Source organism: Lithobates pipiens, unplaced genomic scaffold, assembly GCF_037356315.1.
Source record: "Lithobates pipiens isolate NorthernLeopardFrog02 unplaced genomic scaffold, aLitPip1_a1.2 Scaffold_37, whole genome shotgun sequence".
Classification (NCBI taxonomy): Eukaryota; Metazoa; Chordata; class Amphibia; order Anura; family Ranidae; genus Lithobates; species Lithobates pipiens.
Window position 1 is genome coordinate 3,883,375 of NW_027507825.1, and position 19,020 is coordinate 3,902,394.

At 47.6% G+C, this 19,020-nt stretch overlaps 1 protein-coding gene across 3 annotated transcripts in view; it reads right to left on the reverse strand.

Annotated features, from left to right (window-relative positions):
- ASB2 (ankyrin repeat and SOCS box containing 2) overlaps positions 1 to 14,264 on the reverse strand; it is a 97,422-nt gene extending 83,158 nt beyond the window's left edge. For all 3 annotated transcript variants that reach the window (XR_013269933.1, XR_013269932.1, XM_077466669.1), the window contains exon 1: positions 14,042 to 14,264. Coding sequence is in view for 1 of the 3 variants with exons in the window: in XM_077466669.1 (XP_077322795.1) it covers positions 14,042 to 14,225 (184 nt within the window). In the remaining 2 variants the exon portion in view is untranslated. The remainder of the gene's footprint in view (positions 1 to 14,041) is intronic.
- Positions 14,265 to 19,020: the final 4,756 nt, after the last annotated feature.

The window sequence follows — 19,020 nt, forward strand, 5'->3', positions numbered from 1 at the left end:
GTAGATTGGAAAATCTGATAATTCTAAAATTCGAAAATGTTTGGATTTTCGCATTTTTGAATTTTCAGATTTTCATTCTTATGTTTGGAATTTCAAATTTCCGCATTTTTTAATTTTTTCGATTTTCATTCTTATGTTTATGTTTGGATTTTCAAAATTTTTTATTTTTTAATTTTTCGATTTTCATTCTTATGTTTGGTTTTTCAAATTTTCAAATTTTTGAATTTTTTCGATTTTCATTCTTATGTTTATGTTTTGGATTTTCAAAATTTCGCATTTTTGAATTTTTCGATTTTCATTCTTATGTTTGGATTTTCAAATTTTTGGATAAGAATGAAAATTCGAAAAAACCCAAAATAATAACTAACTAATAATAACTAACTCTTAAATTATAGGATTTGGAATTTCCTTTCAAAGTTGACTGTTAGTGAATGTAACGAATATGAATATATCCGAAGTTACAAAATATCCGAAATAACGAATGCCGCTTCTAAATGAATGGAAGGTAATGAATTAATAATAATAAATAATAATAACTTTATTATTATTATTATTATTATTATTATTTATTATTATTAATTGGTTTATACTTTCAATTTGATTAGATGTGGCATTCGTTATTTCGGAAAAAAAATTATTCTTTAGGTTCACTAACAGCTAAATTTGAAAGGAAATGCCAATTCCTATCATTTAATAGTTAGTTATTATTTCAGATTTTCGAATTTTCGGATTTATGAATTTACAAATTTTCAAAATGATGAATTTTCAAAAAAAATAATTTTTTCAAATTTTCAGATTTTCAAATTAATGAATTTACGAGTTTTCAAAATTATGAATTTAAAAAAAAAAAACATTTTCGGATTTACGAGTTTTAGAATTTTCTAATTTTTTAATTCAGGAATACGGCATCAAAATGAATGGAACATAAAAAATTAAAATTCTGAAGTTAAGAAATTATTTAAAATAATGAATTTCGATTGGAATGACCCGAAAAAACAAACAAAAATGAAAGAATGATACGAAAACGAACACATTTTTCGGCAGTGCGCGTGGTCTGCTGGGTATATGGGGGGTTTACTGTACAACCACTTGAGGTGTGAACGGCCCCCCTAGGGGAGGTCTATCTGCTGTGCGTTCCTCCCAGCGCCCTCTAGGGGCAGATGCCGTGTCCTTCCCACTTCCTGCAGCCCGGCAAAGTCTATGGCAGGCTGTGGCTCCCAATGTTGTACCCCGTGGTGATCACATGGAGGGGCCCCTGAGTCCCGAATTGACCGAAGACTGGTGTTCATCCCTGAAAGCCTAGGGGGTCCTAAACAGCGTTCAGCCCAGCCATAGACTTTGACATGTTGCAGGCGGTGGGGGATGGATGCTGCACCTGTCCCTTCTGGGTGCACTAAAAATCTGGGGGGGGGGGTAATACAGCAGCTGGACGGCACCGGTTGCAAGGGGCCCCTGACATTTCAATGCAATCCCAAGAGTATAAGGAAAACGGACCCTCCCCCCACACCTAGTAATATGATTGGTTGTCAGCCATACACGGGAGATTTTTCAGTTTCAATTGTTTTCAACCACATTTTGATTGAAATACAAATCCTCGGATCGAGGTGAACGTTGTCACCACCAAAGCCCACAAATCATCCAATAATATATATAACATTTCCAGACCCGAGGTGACATTTGATGAGCGTGTCACCAGAGGGCGCTACAAGCCAGTCCGATATTTCCAGCCGGCGACACTGCGAAGTTCTGCGATTTACAGTCTCGCAGTTTGTCGGATTTTTCATCCAACTTTCATCTTGTTGTGTAAAGTTGAACTCTGAGCAAATCTAAAATACACAGAATAAGGCTGGGTTCACACTGGAGCGATGCGGGAACGCCGCGAATCCGCTGCGGGTTCCCGCATCGCATGCCTCCTGGCGGCAGTTCACACTGCCCTATGCGGACGGCTGGGAGTGTCAGTGAAATGTTAATGACACCCCCAGATCAGTTTGCATATCGCACTGCGATCTGCAAACTCGGACAGGAATCGGATTGCATGGTGTGAACCCCCATGCGATCCGATTCTGCTGCGGACCAAAAAAAGGGTCCTGTGCGAGTTTGCGGCGGGTGCGATGCGAATTCAGCCGATACTATCTGTATACTATCTGTATGGCTGAACTCGCATCGCACAGAGATCGCATGTGATTTGCACTGCAGTGCGGTGCGAATCACATCCGGTTCTCGTAGCCGCGGCAGTGCGAACCCAGCCTTAGCGCCTGACCTCCGGAAGATCCGGGCTCCGTTTTCCACTTGTGCGACTTGTCCTGCGACTCTGGACTGCAGAAGTCGCATGGCAAGCCGCACCCCTCCCTATGATTTCCTATGAGTACCGTTCATAAATGTGCGACTTCAAGTTGCAGCGACGTCAAAGCAGTCCCCGCGCGAAAATCAACAAATTTGTTCATTCGGATATATTATAACGAAATCCCGCTTAATTAATTTTTCTGAAAATTCCTAGATTCGTAAATTGGAAAAAGATTCGAAAATCCAAACATAAGAATGAAAATATGAAAACCCCCAAAAAATCGAAAATACTAAATAATAACTAAATAATTTCTAAAATTCGGAAATTGGAAAATCCAAACATAAGAATGAAAACGTGAAAACCCCAAAAAATCGAAAATACGAAATAATAACTAAATAATTAGTAAATTCGAAAATCCAAATAAGAATGAAAATGAGAAAACCTGAAAAAAATAACGAAATAATTCATAAATTCGAAAATTCTAAATATTAACTAACTAATAATAACTATTAAAGAGGAAGTAAACCCTGATGGGTGTTACTTCCTCTTTCATTCCCAGCAAAGGCAAAGCATAATGGACTACTATGCATCGCATCGCATCGCATCGCATCGCATAGTAGCCCATTATGTGTCACTTACCTGACACAGGAGCCAGCGAAGTCACCGCTGTCCCCTGTAGTCCGCCGCGTCCATCTTCTCGGTGGGTCTCGCAGCTCCGCCGCTGTCATTCGGCGAAGCCGCGATGACGTCACTCCCGCGCATGCGCACGGGAGCCGACATGCGCAGCAGCTCCGTCGTTGAAAATGCCGCGTTCAGTGCGCCTGCGCGCCGCTGTCTACGGTGCATGTGCCGTAGACAGCGGTGCCTGTCTTCGGGCAAATATCTCCTAAACCATATAGGTTTAGGAGATATTTCTTGGACCTACAGGTAAGCCTTAATCTAGACTTACCTGTAGGTCAAAGTGTGTTGTAAGGGTTTACAACCACTTTAAATGATAGGTATTGGAATTTCCTTTCAAATTTGGCTGTTAGGGAACGTAATGAATACAAATTCATCCGAAATAATTGTGATGCAATGAGTACTGTTCATATTTGTGCGACTTAGAATCGCAAGCGACTGTAAAGTATTTCCTGCACTAGTTTAGTCCGACTTTCATGCGACTTGAGGGCCGTAGACTTCCATGTAAACCCTGGAATGTCGCATTAAAGTCGCCCCTGCATGATATACATGCATATTGTGTCGCACTCTTCCAAAGTCACATCAAAATCTCGCCAGTCGAATCAAAGTCACATCAAGTCGCAGTGTGAAGTCTCTATGAAAATTGCACGATTTTGAAGTCACACAAATGTGAATGGACTCTAAAGAAAGAAATCTAATGCAGCCGTCACATCTAAGAATCAGTAGGCCCTTCTAAAAATTGGTTTGCTTTTGGGGTTAATACTGCTGGAAGGTCGCTTGAAAATCGCTCCGTGTCCCCGAACGTGATCTGGTATTAGTCTTGGTACAGCAGGGCTGGAGTGTGGGAGGGAGGAGCAACACAAGAAGCCAATCAGCTCATGTACTGACAAGAAGCATTCTGATAGGAGGAGAGAGCAGAGTGGCAAAAAGAATGAGCTCATGGGCTGTGCTGCTTCTCCTTTCACTGTTCAATCACATCCTGGGGGGGCGGATCCAGGACAACCTGAGCTCAGAAGGTGAATGAAGACAGCTGAGGACATCTAGTGGCAAATAAAAAGTACTGCGGGGGAATTCTCTGGACAGTTAGTTACTCTAGACTGAGGACATCTAGTGGCAAAAAAATAGTACTGCGGGGGGAAATCTCTGGATTGAAGGTTAGGTTCTCTAGACTGAGGACATCTAGTGGCAAAAAATAGTACTGCGGGGGGAAATCTCTGGATTGAAGGTTAGGTTCTCTAGACTGAGGACATCTAGTGGCAAAAAATAGTACTGCGGGGAAATCTCTGGATTGAAGGTTAGGTTCTCTAGACTGAGGACATCCTCTAGACTGAGGACATCTAGTGGCAAAAAAAGTACTGCGGGGGGGGGGGGGGGGGGGGGGGAAATACCTGGATTGAAGGTTAGGTGCTCTAGACTGAGGACATCTAGTGGCAAAAAAAAAGTACTGCGGGGGGAAATCTCTGGATTGAAGGTTAGGTGCTCTAGACTGAGGACATCTAGTGGCAAAAAAAGTACTGCGGGGGGAAATCTCTGGATTGAAGTCTAGTTGCTCTAGACTGAGGCCATCTAGTGGTAAAAAAAGTTTCTGCAGGGGGAAATCTCTGGATTGAAGGCTGGATTGAAGGTTAGTTGCTCTAGACTGAGGACATCTAGTCAAAAAATAGTACTGCGGGGGGGGTAAATCTCTGGATTGAAGGTAATTTGCTCTAGACTGAGGACATCTAGTGCCAAAAAAAGTACTTTGGGGGGAAATCTCTGGAAGGCTAGTTACTCTAGACTGAGGACATCTAGTGGCAACAAAAAGTACTGTGGGGGGAAATCTCTGGATTGAAGGTTAGTTGCTCTAGACTGAGGACATCTAGTCGGAAAAAAAAGTACTGCAGGGGGAAATCTCAGGAAGGTTAGTTGCTCTAGACCAGGGGTCTCCAAACTTTGGCTCTCCAGTTGTTCAGGAACTACAATTCCCATCGTGCCTAGTCATGTCTGTGAATGTCAGAGGTTTACAATGCCTCATGGGACGTGTAGTTCCCCCAACAGCTGGAGGGCCGTAGTTTGGAGATCCCTGCTCTAAACTGAGGATATCTAGCATACCTCCCAACCATCCCAGATTCCGCGGGACCTTCCGGTGATTTGAAGTAAGTCCCGGTGTCCCAGGATCAGTGCTGGAGTCCCGGAACCCACCCAGGGCTGGGACTCCACTCCATACTGGTATCCTCAATGGGTGCCATATGTGTTTTCACACACAGCACCAAGTGAGGATTTTTGGGAGAATATCTGGCCAGCAATCTCTGCTCCCCCCCCCTCAATGCAGTCACCAGTTGTTAGGACCACCGGCATCCCAGCAACCGATGACATCATTTGCAGGCCACTTCTCGGCTCCCATCACATCTCTCGGGAGCCCCAATCCCATCTGCCATCAGCCCAGATCCCGGCCGCATCTCAGCAGCCCCATTCTGCCTGCCGGGGCTCGTGAAAGGTAAGAAGAAGTGAACTCTCTCACACACAAGCTCTCCACCTGCTTCTGTGTGTTAGCGCCAGGCACCCGGGGGGGGGGGGGGGACATGGCCTACATTTGCTGGTGGGTGCCCTGGGTCCCGGCGCCACAACTGCCCACATTGCTGCCCTGACATTGGGGATGCCGGAGGTGTCTTTCCCCGCCAGTCAGGGACTGTAGCATGGAGCTGGTGAGGTGCTGTGACACTCCTCCTGGGCTCCATGCTACAGTCCCCTCGGAGCTGTCAGCAGCACTGTGCTTAAAAAAGCACAGGGATTCACATCAATCTGCATTTCTGAGAGCTGTGGAGGGGGGGGGGGTACTAGAAGAGGATGAGTTGGTATGAGAGCTGAGGGGGCATTAGTAAGAAAGAATGGGGAAATGGGGAGAGAGCTGGGGGGGGGGGGCATTAGTAAGAAAGAAGGGGAAATTGGTGGGAGAGCTGGGGGGGGGGGGGCACTAGAGGAGGGGGAAATTGGTGAGAGAGCTGTGGGGGGAACATTAGTAAGAGAGAATGTGGAATTGGTGAGAGAGCTGGGGGGCATTAGTAAGAGAGGAGGGTGGGAATTTGTGAGAAAGCTGGGGGGGGGCATTAGTAAGAAAGAAGGGGAAATTGGTGGGAGATTTTGGGGGGGGGCATTAGTAAGAGAGAATGTGGAATAGGTGAGAGAGCTGGAGGGGGGGCATTAGTAAGAGAGGAGGGTGGGAATTTGTGAGAGAGCTGGGAGGGGCATTAGTAATAAAAAGGGGGAAATTGGTGAGAGAGCTGGGGGGCAATGGTGAGAGAGCTGGGGGGCAATGGTAAGAGAGCTGGGGGTCATTGGTGAGAGAGCTGAGGGGCATTAGTGAGAACTGGGGGCATTGGTGAGATAGCTGGGTTTGGTTTAACCACACCCCTTAGGCCCCTCCCACCATTAAGACTTTGGCCACACCCACATTTGCCGATATGCGCGTCGCAGCTCTCTTACTCCCTCAATTGTCTCTCATTCTGAAGTTCAAAAGTTGGGAGGTATGCATCTAATGGGAAAAAAAAAAGTACTGCGGGGGAGGGGGGGAATCTCTGGATTGAAGGTTAGTTGCTCTAGACTGAGGACATCTAGTGGCAAACAAAAGTACTGCGGGGGAAATCTCTGGATTGAAGGTTAGTTGCTCTGCACTGATGACATCTAGTGGCAAAAAAAAGTACTGCGGGGGAAATCTCTGGATTGAAGGTTAGTTGCTCTGCACTGATGACATCTAGTGGCAAAAAAAAGTACTGCGGGGGAAATCTCTGGATTGAAGGTTAGTTGCTCTGCACTGATGACATCTAGTGGCAAAAAAAAGTACTGCGGGGGAAATCTCTGGATTGAAGGTTAGTTGCTCCAGCCTTCCTCTTCTCTGCTAATGTAACACATTTTTATTGCAGTCTTTGCTGCTGTTGGAGAGTTCCCATCACTTCCTGTCCGATGAAGTATTTGCCAACAGAACAGGAAGAGGAAGAGATGGAAATCCAGAACCTCAGATAGAATTAAAAACCTGACAGAGGTTCTAATCCTTCTGCACGCCATTTAAAAAACTATAGGAAAAAAAAAGATAAAAAACACTTCAAAGGCAAATTGAAAATTATAATTTCTTTTCCTTCTTTATTTCCAAGATAAAATGTTGCCATTTTTCAGAAAGCAGAAAAGTATTATTATTATTATTTTGACGTTCGATGTACCCGGCGCGGCGTGCATCGAACGAACACCCGATCGGCTGGCTCCGCCCCCACAGGAGTGTACATAGAGGAGAGGGTCTACCAACCAATCCCTGCACTCTGTATACAACCAGAACCGGCGCCTCAGCATTGTGCCAGAGGACCCCCCATATATCACCCAATCTGTTTATACGCCGACACGTGACACAGGAAAGATAATTTTACACGGCGGTGTCACCACACGTGGAGCCATCCAAGTAAACAGCGACCATCTGTCTGCCGGCACGGCGCAGTCAATCATGACTCTGCAGGAGGGGAGACACTTGGGGGGGAGGGGAGGGGGGGTGCAAACAAACCCTGAAATGAACTCTGACCAATACTGCACCTCCATGAACGGCCACAGGGGGCAGCGTTCTTCTCACACAAACAAAATGAAAGGAGAACCACCAGTTTAAGCAAAAACTTTTCTATGGTTTCTGCTTTCTTTGATCCTCTGTCTTCTGTCCTGTGCATTGCTCATTTCCCCTGCTCCCTGGTGCACCTCGTCACCCCCCCCCGCCCCCCCCCCCCCGCCGCGGGTGAGATTGTTTTGGGATGGAGAGTGGGGGAAGGGGCCGGTTAATATTTAATTTACCGGCCCCTTCCTTTTATGACTGAACACAGCGAGTGACCTGTACCAGTTGCGCCTGTGTTCGTTCTTAACGGAAGCATAGTAAACTGCGCTTACTATGCTTCAGTTTGTGAATGAACAGGAAGCCGCCCAGCACAGAGCACTAGTTCCCATTAGTTTACTGAGGCTGCAGAGAGAGAGACTGGGGGGATCTCTGTCCTCAATCCCCTCCTCTGAGTCAAAAGTGAGACATCTGAGGTCTGTTTAGACCCCTGATATTTCACCAAAACCCCCAGTGGGGCTCCTAAAAAAATAATAAAATAAAATAATATTCTAAAAAATAATTACAAATAATACAAATGAAAACGACTGACGCCAATCTCCGCTCTTCTGACTCCTCCCACTGCTCTGCTGATATACACGCATGTGTGATTGCGCTCAGGGGTACACCTAATGCAATAGGCTGCGCACACCAATGAGGTCGTCACTGGGTCTCTGTGCTTCTCTATGCAATGCGGGCAGATCATGGCTGGTGGGAGGAGCCAGCGCAGGGGGGGGGGGGGCTGTACATAGCTTCCTGAAAATATCCCATCCCCCAGTCTCTGCACTCCTCTCCAGAGCTGCATTACAGCCATTCGATGGAGCTGAGGATCATAGGAAATAAATACATCTTAGTAAGAAGAGATACAATGTAACAATTCTAGAGAACGCTGGAACTAGGACTTGGCACATTAATGGGGATCCTGTAGTAGCAATTTGATTATTTTTCTATTCTTTTAAATGGTTACATTGGGGCAAAATGCGTCAGTCTGGGGAGGAGCCAAGGGGCATCTATTTTCTCTCTAACTCTGGTGTGCTGAGTTTGCTGTTTTGTAATTCCAGAGAATGCTGGAGGGAATTAGAAAATGAATGGGCATCCCATAGTAGCAATGATTTCATTCTTTTGATAATTCCCTCCAGTGTTCTCTAAAATTGTTACATTGGGGCCAAATGCGTCAGTATGGGAGGAGCCATGCTGAAGCCTTATCTCTTTTCTCTCTAACTCCGGTGTGCGGCGTTCCTCCTTTGCTGTTTTGTAATTCCAGAGAACGCTGGAGGGAATTAGGAAATGAATGGGCATCCCATAGTAGCAATGATTTCATTCTTTTGATAATTCCCTCCAGTGTTCTCTAAAATTGTTACATTGGGGTAAAATGCGTCAGTCTGGGAGGAGCCAGGCTGAAGCCACATCTCTTTTTTTCTCTTTAACTCCACTGTGCAGCGTTTTCCTCCTTTGCTGTTTTGTAATTCCAGAGAACGCTGGAGGGAATTAGCAGATTCATGGGGATCCCGTAGTAGCAATAATTAGATCAATTTTGATAATTCCCTCCAGCGTTCTCTAAAAGTGTTACCTTTTCCTGCTGAGATTGTATTTGTGTCCTCTGATCCTCAGCTCCATCTAGTGGCCATAATGTGGAATTCTCCCCCAATTTACTCTACATTCACCATAAATGAACTGGTCTTTACTGCTGCCCATAATACCCTGTTTCCCCTAAAATAAGACCTAGCGTGATTGTCGGTGTTGGCTGCAATATAAGCCCTACCACCCAAATAAGCCCTACCCTGTTTCCTCAAAAATAAGCCCTACCCTGAAAAGAAGACCTACAAGGACTTTAACTAGGGCTTATTTGGGGGTAGGGCTTTTATTGCAGCCATCACCGACAATCACACTAGGTCTTATTTTAGGGGAAACAGGGTATGTGATAAACATTCGACTGGAAGAGAAAAATACTCGGAGGACATTCGCTTTTGCCCCATTCTCGCAACAGCTGGTTAGTTTGCACATGATGGATGTAGATGCGGAGTCCTCAGTCCTGATCTAAGCAGTGGGCGGGGCTCTTGGGAGGAGTTATGCAAATATCAAAAGGCCTTGGTGGGTGGGTGTCAAGTCTGGAGGAGTGGGTGTCGGCATTGCATAGAGAAGCACAGAGGCCCAGTGATGGGAGGGGTTTGCACCCCGGAGGTGTAAGCATGGCCTAAGTGCCATTTGCGTGGTCACCGTATTCTGTAGGTGAAGGAACATGGCGGATGGTAATTGTGGGGTGACCCCGTTCTGGAGGTGTAGGGATATCACAGATGCTATTTGTGGGGTCACCTCGTTCTGGAGGTGTAGGGACGTCACAGATGATATTTGTGGGGTGACCCCGTTCTGGAGGTGTAGGATATCACAGATGCTATTTGTGGGGTGACCCCGTTCTGGAGGTGTAGGGACGTCATAGATGCTATTTGTGGGGTCACCCCGTTCTGGAGGTGTAGGGATGTCACAGAGGATATTTGTGGGGTGACCCCGTTCTGGAGGTGTAGGGATGTCACAGATGCTATTTGTGGGGTCACCTCGTTCTGTAGGTGTAGTGATGTCACAGATGCTATTTGTGGGGTCACCCCGTTCTGTAGGTGTAGGGATGTCATAGATGCTATTTGTGGGGTGACCCCGTTCTGGAGGTGTAGGGACGTCATAGATGCTATTTGTGGGGTGACCCCGTTCTGGAGGTGTAGGGATGTCACAGATGCTATTTGTGGGGTCACCTCGTTCTGTAGATGTAGGGATATCACAGATGCCATTTGTGGGGTCACCCCGTTCTGGAGGTGTAGGGACGTCATAGATGCTATTTGTGGGGTCACCCCGTTCTGGAGGTGTAGGGATGTCACAGAGGATATTTGTGGGGTGACCCCGTTCTGGAGGTGTAGGGATGTCATAGATGCTATTTGTGGGGTCACCCCGTTCTGGAGGTGTAGGGATGTCACAGAGGATATTTGTGGGGTGACCCCGTTCTGGAGGTGTAGGGATGTCACAGATGCTATTTGTGGGGTCACCTCGTTCTGTAGGTGTAGTGATGTCACAGATGCTATTTGTGGGGTCACCCCGTTCTGTAGGTGTAGGGATGTCATAGATGCTATTTGTGGGGTGACCCCGTTCTGGAGGTGTAGGGACGTCATAGATGCTATTTGTGGGGTGACCCCGTTCTGGAGGTGTAGGGATGTCACAGATGCTATTTGTGGGGTCACCTCGTTCTGTAGATGTAGGGATATCACAGATGCTATTTGTGGGGTCACCCCGTTCTGGAGGTGTAGGGACATCATAGATGCTATTTGTGGGGTCACCCCGTTCTGTAGGTGTAGGGATGTCATAGATGCTATTTGTGGGGTCACCCCGTTCTGGAGGTGTAGGGATGTCATAGATGCTATTTGTGGGGTGACCCCGTTCTGTAGGTGTAGGGATGTCATAGATGCTATTTGTGGGGTGACCCCGTTCTGGAGGTGTAGGGATGTCATAGATGCTATTTGTGGGGTGACCCCGTTCTGGAGGTGTAGGGATGTCACAGATGCTATTTGTGGGGTCACCTCGTTCTGTAGATGTTGGGATGTCACAGATGATATTTGTGGGGTGCACTTTGGTACGTACAGTAGGTGTGGAAATGTTTTAGATTCTATTTGTGGGGTCACCTCTCTCTGTAGAGATTGGGATATCACAGATGCTATTTGTTGGGTGACCTCGTTCTTGAGGTGTAGGGACGTCATAGATGCTATTTGTGGGGGTCACATTGGTACGTACAGTAGGTGTGGAAATGTTGTAGATTCTATTTGTGGGGTCACCCCGTTCTGTAGAGATTGGGATATCACAGATGCTATTTGTTGGGTGACCTCGTTCTGTAGGTGTAGGGACGTCACAGATGCTATTTGTGGGGTGACCCCGTTCTGGAGGTGTAGGGATGTCATAGATGCTATTTGTGGGGTCACCCCGTTTTGTAGATGTAGGGACGTCACAGATGCTATTTGTGGGGTCACCCCGTTTTGTAGATGTAGGGACATCGTAGATGCTATTTGTGGGGTCACCCCGTTTTGTAGATGTAGGGACGTCACAGATGCTATTTGTGGGGTGACCTCGTTCTGGAGGTGTAGGGACATCATAGATGCTATTTGTGGGGGTCACATTGGTACATACAGTAGGTGTGGAAATGTTGTAGATTCTATTTGTGGGGTCACCTCGTTCTATAGCTGTAGGGGCGTCACAGATACTGTATGTTTTGTTACCTCCTTCTGTAGGTGTAGATATGTTAAAGATGATATTTGTGGGGTCACCTTATTTCATAGGTGTAGGGACAATAGAGGTGCTGTTTGTGGGGTGGCCTCGATCTGTAGGTGTAGGAATGTTACAGATCTTATTTGTAGGGTCACCTTAGGTGTAGGGACGTTGTAGATGCTCTTTGTGGGTGAACTTGTTCTTAAGGTGTAGGGATGTCATAGATGTTATTGGTGGGTTCACCACATTCTATAGGTGTAGGCACAGTATAGATGCTCTTTGTGGGGTGACCTCATTCTTTAGGTGTAATGACATCACAGATGGTATTATTGGGGAGACCTCATTTTTTTAGCTGTAGGGACATTACAGGGGCTGTTTGTGGGGTCACCTCTCTCTTTAAGTGTAGGGACTTCACAGATGGTATTTATGGGGTCACCTCATACTGTAGGCATAGGGACATTGCAGGTGCTGTTTGTAGGGTCACCTAATTCTTTAGGTGTAGGGTCATTGTAGATGCTCTTTGTGGGGTGACCTCATACTGTGGGTCTAGGGATGTTACCAGTGCTGTTTGTAGGGTCACCTCATCCTTTAGGTGTAGGGACGTTGTAGATGCTTATTGTGGGGTGACCTCGATCTGTAGGTGTAGTGATCTTAAAGATACTATTTGTAGGGTCACCTTAGGTGTAGGGACTTTGTAGAAGCTCTTTGTGGGGTGACCTCGTTCTTTAGGTGTAGGAACGCCATCAATGTTATTGGTGGGGGTCATCACATTCTATAGGTATAGGGACAGTATAGATGCTCTTTGTGGGGTGGCCTTGTTCTTTAGGTGTAGGGACCTCACAGATGGTAGTTATGGGGTGGCCTTGTTCTTTAGGTGTAGGGACCTCACAGATGGTAGTTATGGGGTGGCCTTGTTCTTTAGGTGTAGGGACCTCACAGAAGGTAGTTATGGGGTGGCCTTGTTCTTTAGGTGTAGGGACCTCACAGATGGTAGTTATGGGGTGGCCTTGTTCTTTAGGTGTAGGGACCTCACAGATGGTATTTATGGGGTGGCCTTGTTGTTTAGGTGTAGGGACCTCACAGATGGTAGTTATGGGGTGGCCTTGTTCTTTAGGTGTAGGGACCTCACAGATGGTAGTTATGGGGTGGCATTGTTCTTTAGGTGTAGGGACCTCACAGATGGTAGTTATGGGTTGGCCTTGTTCTTTAGGGGTAGGGACCTCACAGATGGTAGTTATGGGGTGGCCTTGTTCTTTAGGGGTAGGGACCTCACAGAAGGTAGTTATGGGGTGGCCTTGTTCTTTAGGGGTAGGGACCTCACAGATGGTAGTTATGGGGTGGCCTTGTTCTTTAGGTGTAGGGACCTCACAGATGGTAGTTATGGGGTGGCCTTGTTCTTTAGGTGTAGGGACCTCACAGCTGGTATTTATGGGGTGGCCTTGTTCTTTAGGTGTAGGGACCTCACAGAAGGTAGTTATGGGGTGGCCTTGTTCTTTAGGGGTAGGGACCTCACAGAAGGTAGTTATGGGGTGGCCTTGTTCTTTAGGGGTAGGGACCTCACAGATGGTAGTTATGGGGTGGCCTTGTTCTTTAGGGGTAGGGACCTCACAGATGGTAGTTATGGGGTGGCCTTGTTCTTTAGGTGTAGGGACCTCACAGCTGGTATTTATGGGGTGGCCTTGTTCTATAGGTGTAGGGACCTCACAGCTGGTATTTATGGGGTGGCCTTGTTCTTTAGGTGTAATGACCTCACAGATGGTAGTTATGGGGTGGCCTTGTTCTTTAGGGGTAGGGACCTCACAGATGGTAGTTATGGGGTGGCCTTGTTCTTTAGGGGTAGGGACCTCACAGATGGTAGTTATGGGGTGGCCTTGTTCTTTAGGTGTAATGACCTCACAGCTGGTAGTTATGGGGTGGCCTTGTTCTTTAGGTGTAGGGACCTCACAGCTGGTATATATGGGGTGGCCTTGTTCTTTAGGGGTAGGGACCTCACAGATGGTATTTATGGGGTGGCCTTGTTCTTTAGGGGTAGGGACCTCACAGATGGTAGTTATGGGGTGGCCTTGTTCTTTAGGTGTAGGGACCTCACAGATGGTAGTTATGGGGTGGCCTTGTTCTTTAGGTGTAGGGACCTCACAGCTGGTATTTATGGGGTGGCCTTGTTCTATAGGTGTAGGGACCTCACAGCTGGTATATATGGGGTGGCCTTGTTCTTTAGGTGTAGGGATTTGTAGCGTTACCTTGATCTGTAGGTGTGTGGACGTCTCTGATGTGATTTGTGGGGTTCCTCTGGCAGCGTACCCCAGCAGTCCCCTCCGCCGCAGGTTGTCGGTGTGACTGGCAGGCTCTTCTCTCTGGAGTATTTCTGGAGGAACACAAGATCACAAGTGACAAGCCAGGACCCCGGCCAGTCCCATATCTCATATTTCCAGTGCGGAGATTGTTGGAGGCGCCTGTTCCCTCGATCCTCTGGCTGGCACAGGAGGGTTAATGCTGCCGTTGCATCACCGTTTCTACGCCCCGAGCCGTGCGCCATATATGGCCACAGAGCTGGGAATGTTCGATCTCCCGCAAAAAAATTCCTCCTGCGAAGGAACCTGAGGCAGATCGTAATTAATGACTAAAGTTCCTGGACGCACCCAGAGGGAAACCCCCGCTCCTCACATACATGTATGGAACATGGGCGATCGTGGCACAAACCGCTCTGCAACGCAATCCGATGAAGGAGAGACAAAACGATCGTGGCTTTAGCGGCAATTTATGCAGTTAAAGCTTTACGTCCCCTGCGCACCGCGCCTTGGAACACGCGTCATCGCCTTCATTTGTATTGATGCCGGTTTTTAGTGCGTCAAAATCCCCGGTGATCCCGCCATGAAAATCCTTGGTTAGGTACTTCCTGTTATAGGGTGGCAACTTTATAAACATTGATAGAAAGATACAAAGTAACATTGTTTATAAACATTGTTCACATGGGAGACAGAGGGATACAAAGTAACATTGTTTATAAACATTGATCAAACAGGAGTTTGAGAGATACAAAGTAACATTGGTACTTTTTTGTCTACTCTGTCCCATTCATCTGCAGATCAAAGTAATGAGCTTCGATCTCACTATTACAGATTAGAGTTCCCCTTTACACCAGAGCCCCCCCCCTTCACATTAGAGTTATCTTTTCACATTTAGGTCCCTCTTCAAACCAAAGTCCCCCCATCACATCAGAGTCCCCCATCACATCAGAGTCCCCATTACATCAGAGTCCCCCCATCACATCAGAGGTCCTCCCATCACATCAGAGTCCCCCATCACATCAGAGGTCCCCCATCACATCAGAGTCCCCCATCACATCAGAGGTCCTCCCATCACATCAGAGTCCCCATTACATCAGAGTCCCCCCATCACATCAGAGGTCCTCCCATCACATCAGAGTCCCCCATCACATCAGAGGTCCCCATCACATCAGAGTCCCCCATCACATCAGAGGTCCTCCCATCACATCAGAGTCCCCCATCACATCAGAGGTCCCCCATCACATCAGAGTCCCCCCCATCACATCAGAGTCCCCCATCACATCAGAGTCCCCCCATCACATCAGAGTCCCCCCATCACATCAGAGTCCTCCCCATCACATCAGAGTCCCCCCCATCACATCAGAGTCCCCCCCATCACATCAGAGGTCCCCCATCACATCAGAATCCCCCCATCACATCAGAGTCCCCCCATCACATCAGAGTCCCCCCCATCACATCAGAGTCCCCCCATCACATCAGAGGTCCCCCATCACATCAGAATCCCCCCAATCACATCAGAGTCCCCCAATCACATCAGAGTCCCCCCATCACATCAGAGTCCCCCAATCACATCAGAGGTTCCCCATCACATCAGAGTCGCTCCCATCAAATGGAATCAAATGATGTGGTATGGCAGATGGGGGCTGGGCACTGTGCACTCATGTTGACTCCTCAAGACTAAGCAGCTCTCCCCAGCCCTCACTGGTGTCACTGGTCCTGGGGGGGAGTAATGAAATCTGGGGGCTTAGCCCACCCCAGCACCCCCCTGGATCTTGGCCTGCGAGTAGCCATTGTCTGAGTGCATGTAGACAGGAAGTGGCGGCAAAGAGGCCGCGGGAGATGAGAGGGAGATTACCATCCATCAGCTGCTCCCCACTATCAGTCAAACAAAAGACATCCAACACATTTCAGAGGCTAACCCCCCCTCATCAGGGCTTGGACAAAAGGTCAAAAGTGTCCAAAGAGATTAAAGCCGGCCAAACATGGATCAAAATTGCGCCGGTTCAGCAGGGACTGACTGAATTTCAGTCCATGAACTGTACGGACATTGTCGGTTGTGGCTGAAGGGAATCTACGGATCGTATTCTGTACAATCATCCTGTCAGTTTTTTTTTTGTCGCACATCGGTGCTGCAGGCTACCGCCGGCAGTGCTGATCAGTGTATTCTGATGGCGGGGGGGCTTTCACACTGGAGCAGTGCGCTGGCAGGACGTCGGGGAAAAGTCCTGCCAGCAGCTTCTTTGGAGCAGTGAAAGAGCCGTGTGTGTTTACCTCTCCTCCGCCGCTGCTCCCCATTGAAATTAAAGCGGAGGTCCACCCTAAAGTGGACCTTCCGCTCATCGGAACCCTCCCCCCCTCCGGCGCCACAATTGGCACCTTTCAGGGGGTAGGGGGGTGCAGATACCTGTACAGTACAGGTATCTGCACCCACTTCCGGGATAGCTCTCTGCGGAAAGGGGCGTAGATTACGCCCCTTTCCGAAAGTCCCCCCGCTGCCTACTGGGAAACACACAGATCCCAGAGGCAGCGGGGACCGTCCTTATTGCGCAGCGCGACTCGCGCATGCGCAGTAGGGAACCGGGAAATGAAGCCGAAAGGCTCCACTTCCTGATTCCCATACCCAAGATGGCGGCGGCAGCACCCGAGAGACGATCTAGAGATCGGCTTCGGGTGCCGACATCGCGGGCGCGCTGGACGGGTAAGTGTCACTATTTTAAAAGTCAGCAGCTGCAGTATTTGTAGCTGCTGGCTTTTAAAGAAAAAAAAAAAACGCGGACTCCCGCTTTAAGGGTTTTAACCCTTTCTCGCCGCTAGCGGGGGGGGTAAAAGCGCCCCGCTAGCGGGCAAAATGCGCAAATCCGACGGTATAACGCCGCTAAAAATAGCGACGTTTTACCGCCGACGCTATGGGTGGCGTGGCGTGAAAGGGGTCTATGTCCTTCCCCCCACAAATAGAGCTTTCTTTAGGTGGTATTTGATCACCTCTGTGATTTTTATTTATTTTTTTTATTTTTTTTGCGCTATAAACAAAAAAAAATGTGACAATTTTGAAAAAAAAAAATAACAATATTTTTTACTTTTTGCTATAATAAATATCCCCCCCAAAAAAATGTAAAAAATTAATTTCTTCCTCAGTTTAGGCCGATATGTATTTTTCTACATATTTTTGGTAAAAAAAAAAAAAAAATCGCAATAAGCGTACATTGATTGGTTTGTGCAAAAGTTCTAGTGTCTACAAAATAGGGGATATATTTATGGCATTTTATTATTATTATTATTATTATTTTTTTTTACTAGTTATGGTGGCAATCAGCAATTTTTTTTTTTTTTTTAGCGGGACTGCGACATTGCGGCGGACAGATCGGACACTTTTTTTTGGGACCGGTGACATCTATACAGTGCTATAAAATGTACTGATTACTGTGTAAATGTCAATGGCAGAGAAGGGGTTACCACTAGGGGGCGATCAAGGGGTTAAGTGAAGGGGTTTAACACTTGGGGGGGGGGCGATCAAGGGGTTAAGTGTTCCCTAGGAGATGTTCCTACATGTGGGAGGAGTGTAGTCACTGGAGGAGGAGAGAGAGATCGCTGTTCCTAATCACTAGGAACAGCAGATCTGTCTCTGCTCCCCTGTCAAGCATACGCATATCGGCTCCGACGTCGCACCGCGGGGCATGCGCACGCGCGTGCGCCTAATAGAACTCTTTACAAGAGGAAGGAGAGCCAACCTGGCGCAGTGTAACCGCGGCGGCTGGTCATAAAGGGGGTTGATGCAGAAGGCACAGTGCATGTCTACATAGTACTGTGCCGGACATGACGGTGGGACTTTGTTTGGCTCACTTATACATGGACTTCTCAATTTGGGGGACCCCCTATTTCTTGGGGTGGGGGGGCTACAATATCCAAGCCATAAGGCTTAATTAATTACCTTTTTTTTTTAATTTTTTATTTTTATAGATCTATAGGTGTTATTGCTGTCTGAGTCGGGAACTGAAATGCCCGTTTTAGGCGGAGTGGCCCTTTAAAGTGACACAAGAAGAACTCCGGACCCAACAAGTTGACACATCGCTGCCTGGAGCTTTAATTAAAGGTCGGATCGTGTTCTCCTCTGATTGGTTCTCGGGGTGGCGGGAGTCATTCACAGACACGGGAGAGAACAATAGATATTGTTTGAGGAACCCGACCCCGGCGCAGACAGATGATCCCACGCAGCTGCCCCCCCCCCCCCCCCCCGAGACACAAAGAAAGATCCTCCAGGGGACACAATGCATATTGTCTGCCGCTGTGTGCGTCCGCTTATAGCTGGTGGTTCCCGGTCGGTGAAGGACGACGACTGACCTTGTAGAAGGCTTTCGATCGTCCAATGTGACAAATGCCTGAATGTGCCTCCTGTTTAAAAATCACTAGGAGCCCCCCCAGGCCCTGACACCCCTTGGATGGTATTTTTTTTATTTATTTTTTTAGGCACCAAACGCCAACAAAGAAGGAAAAATCTGTAGATTTTTATTGATACAATAATTTAAAAAAAACACCACATATGGCGCAGGCCTAAAGGGATTGTAATGGTACAAAAAACAAAAAACAAACATGTCAGTGGAATCGCACAGAAGGGGCCGGGAAGCTCCTCTTTTTCCCGCCGGCGCTCTTCTCTGGCCGGTGCCCCCATTGGATTAACACAGACAGGGGGACTCGGCCCCGCCCCCTACACCCCTCCGCTCCCGGTGCCCCAGTAATACCAGCCAGACCCGGGAAAGGGAGGGGAGAAAAGATCCACCGACGTGCACGGCGCTGAGGAGCACAGATGCAGTGCTCGGGTAACGTTGAGGAGTGTAGACACAGTGGTCGGGCAATTCTGAGGAGCATAGATGCAGTGCTCGGGTAACGTTGAGGAGTGTAGACACCGTGGTCGGGCAATTCTGAGGAGCATAGAT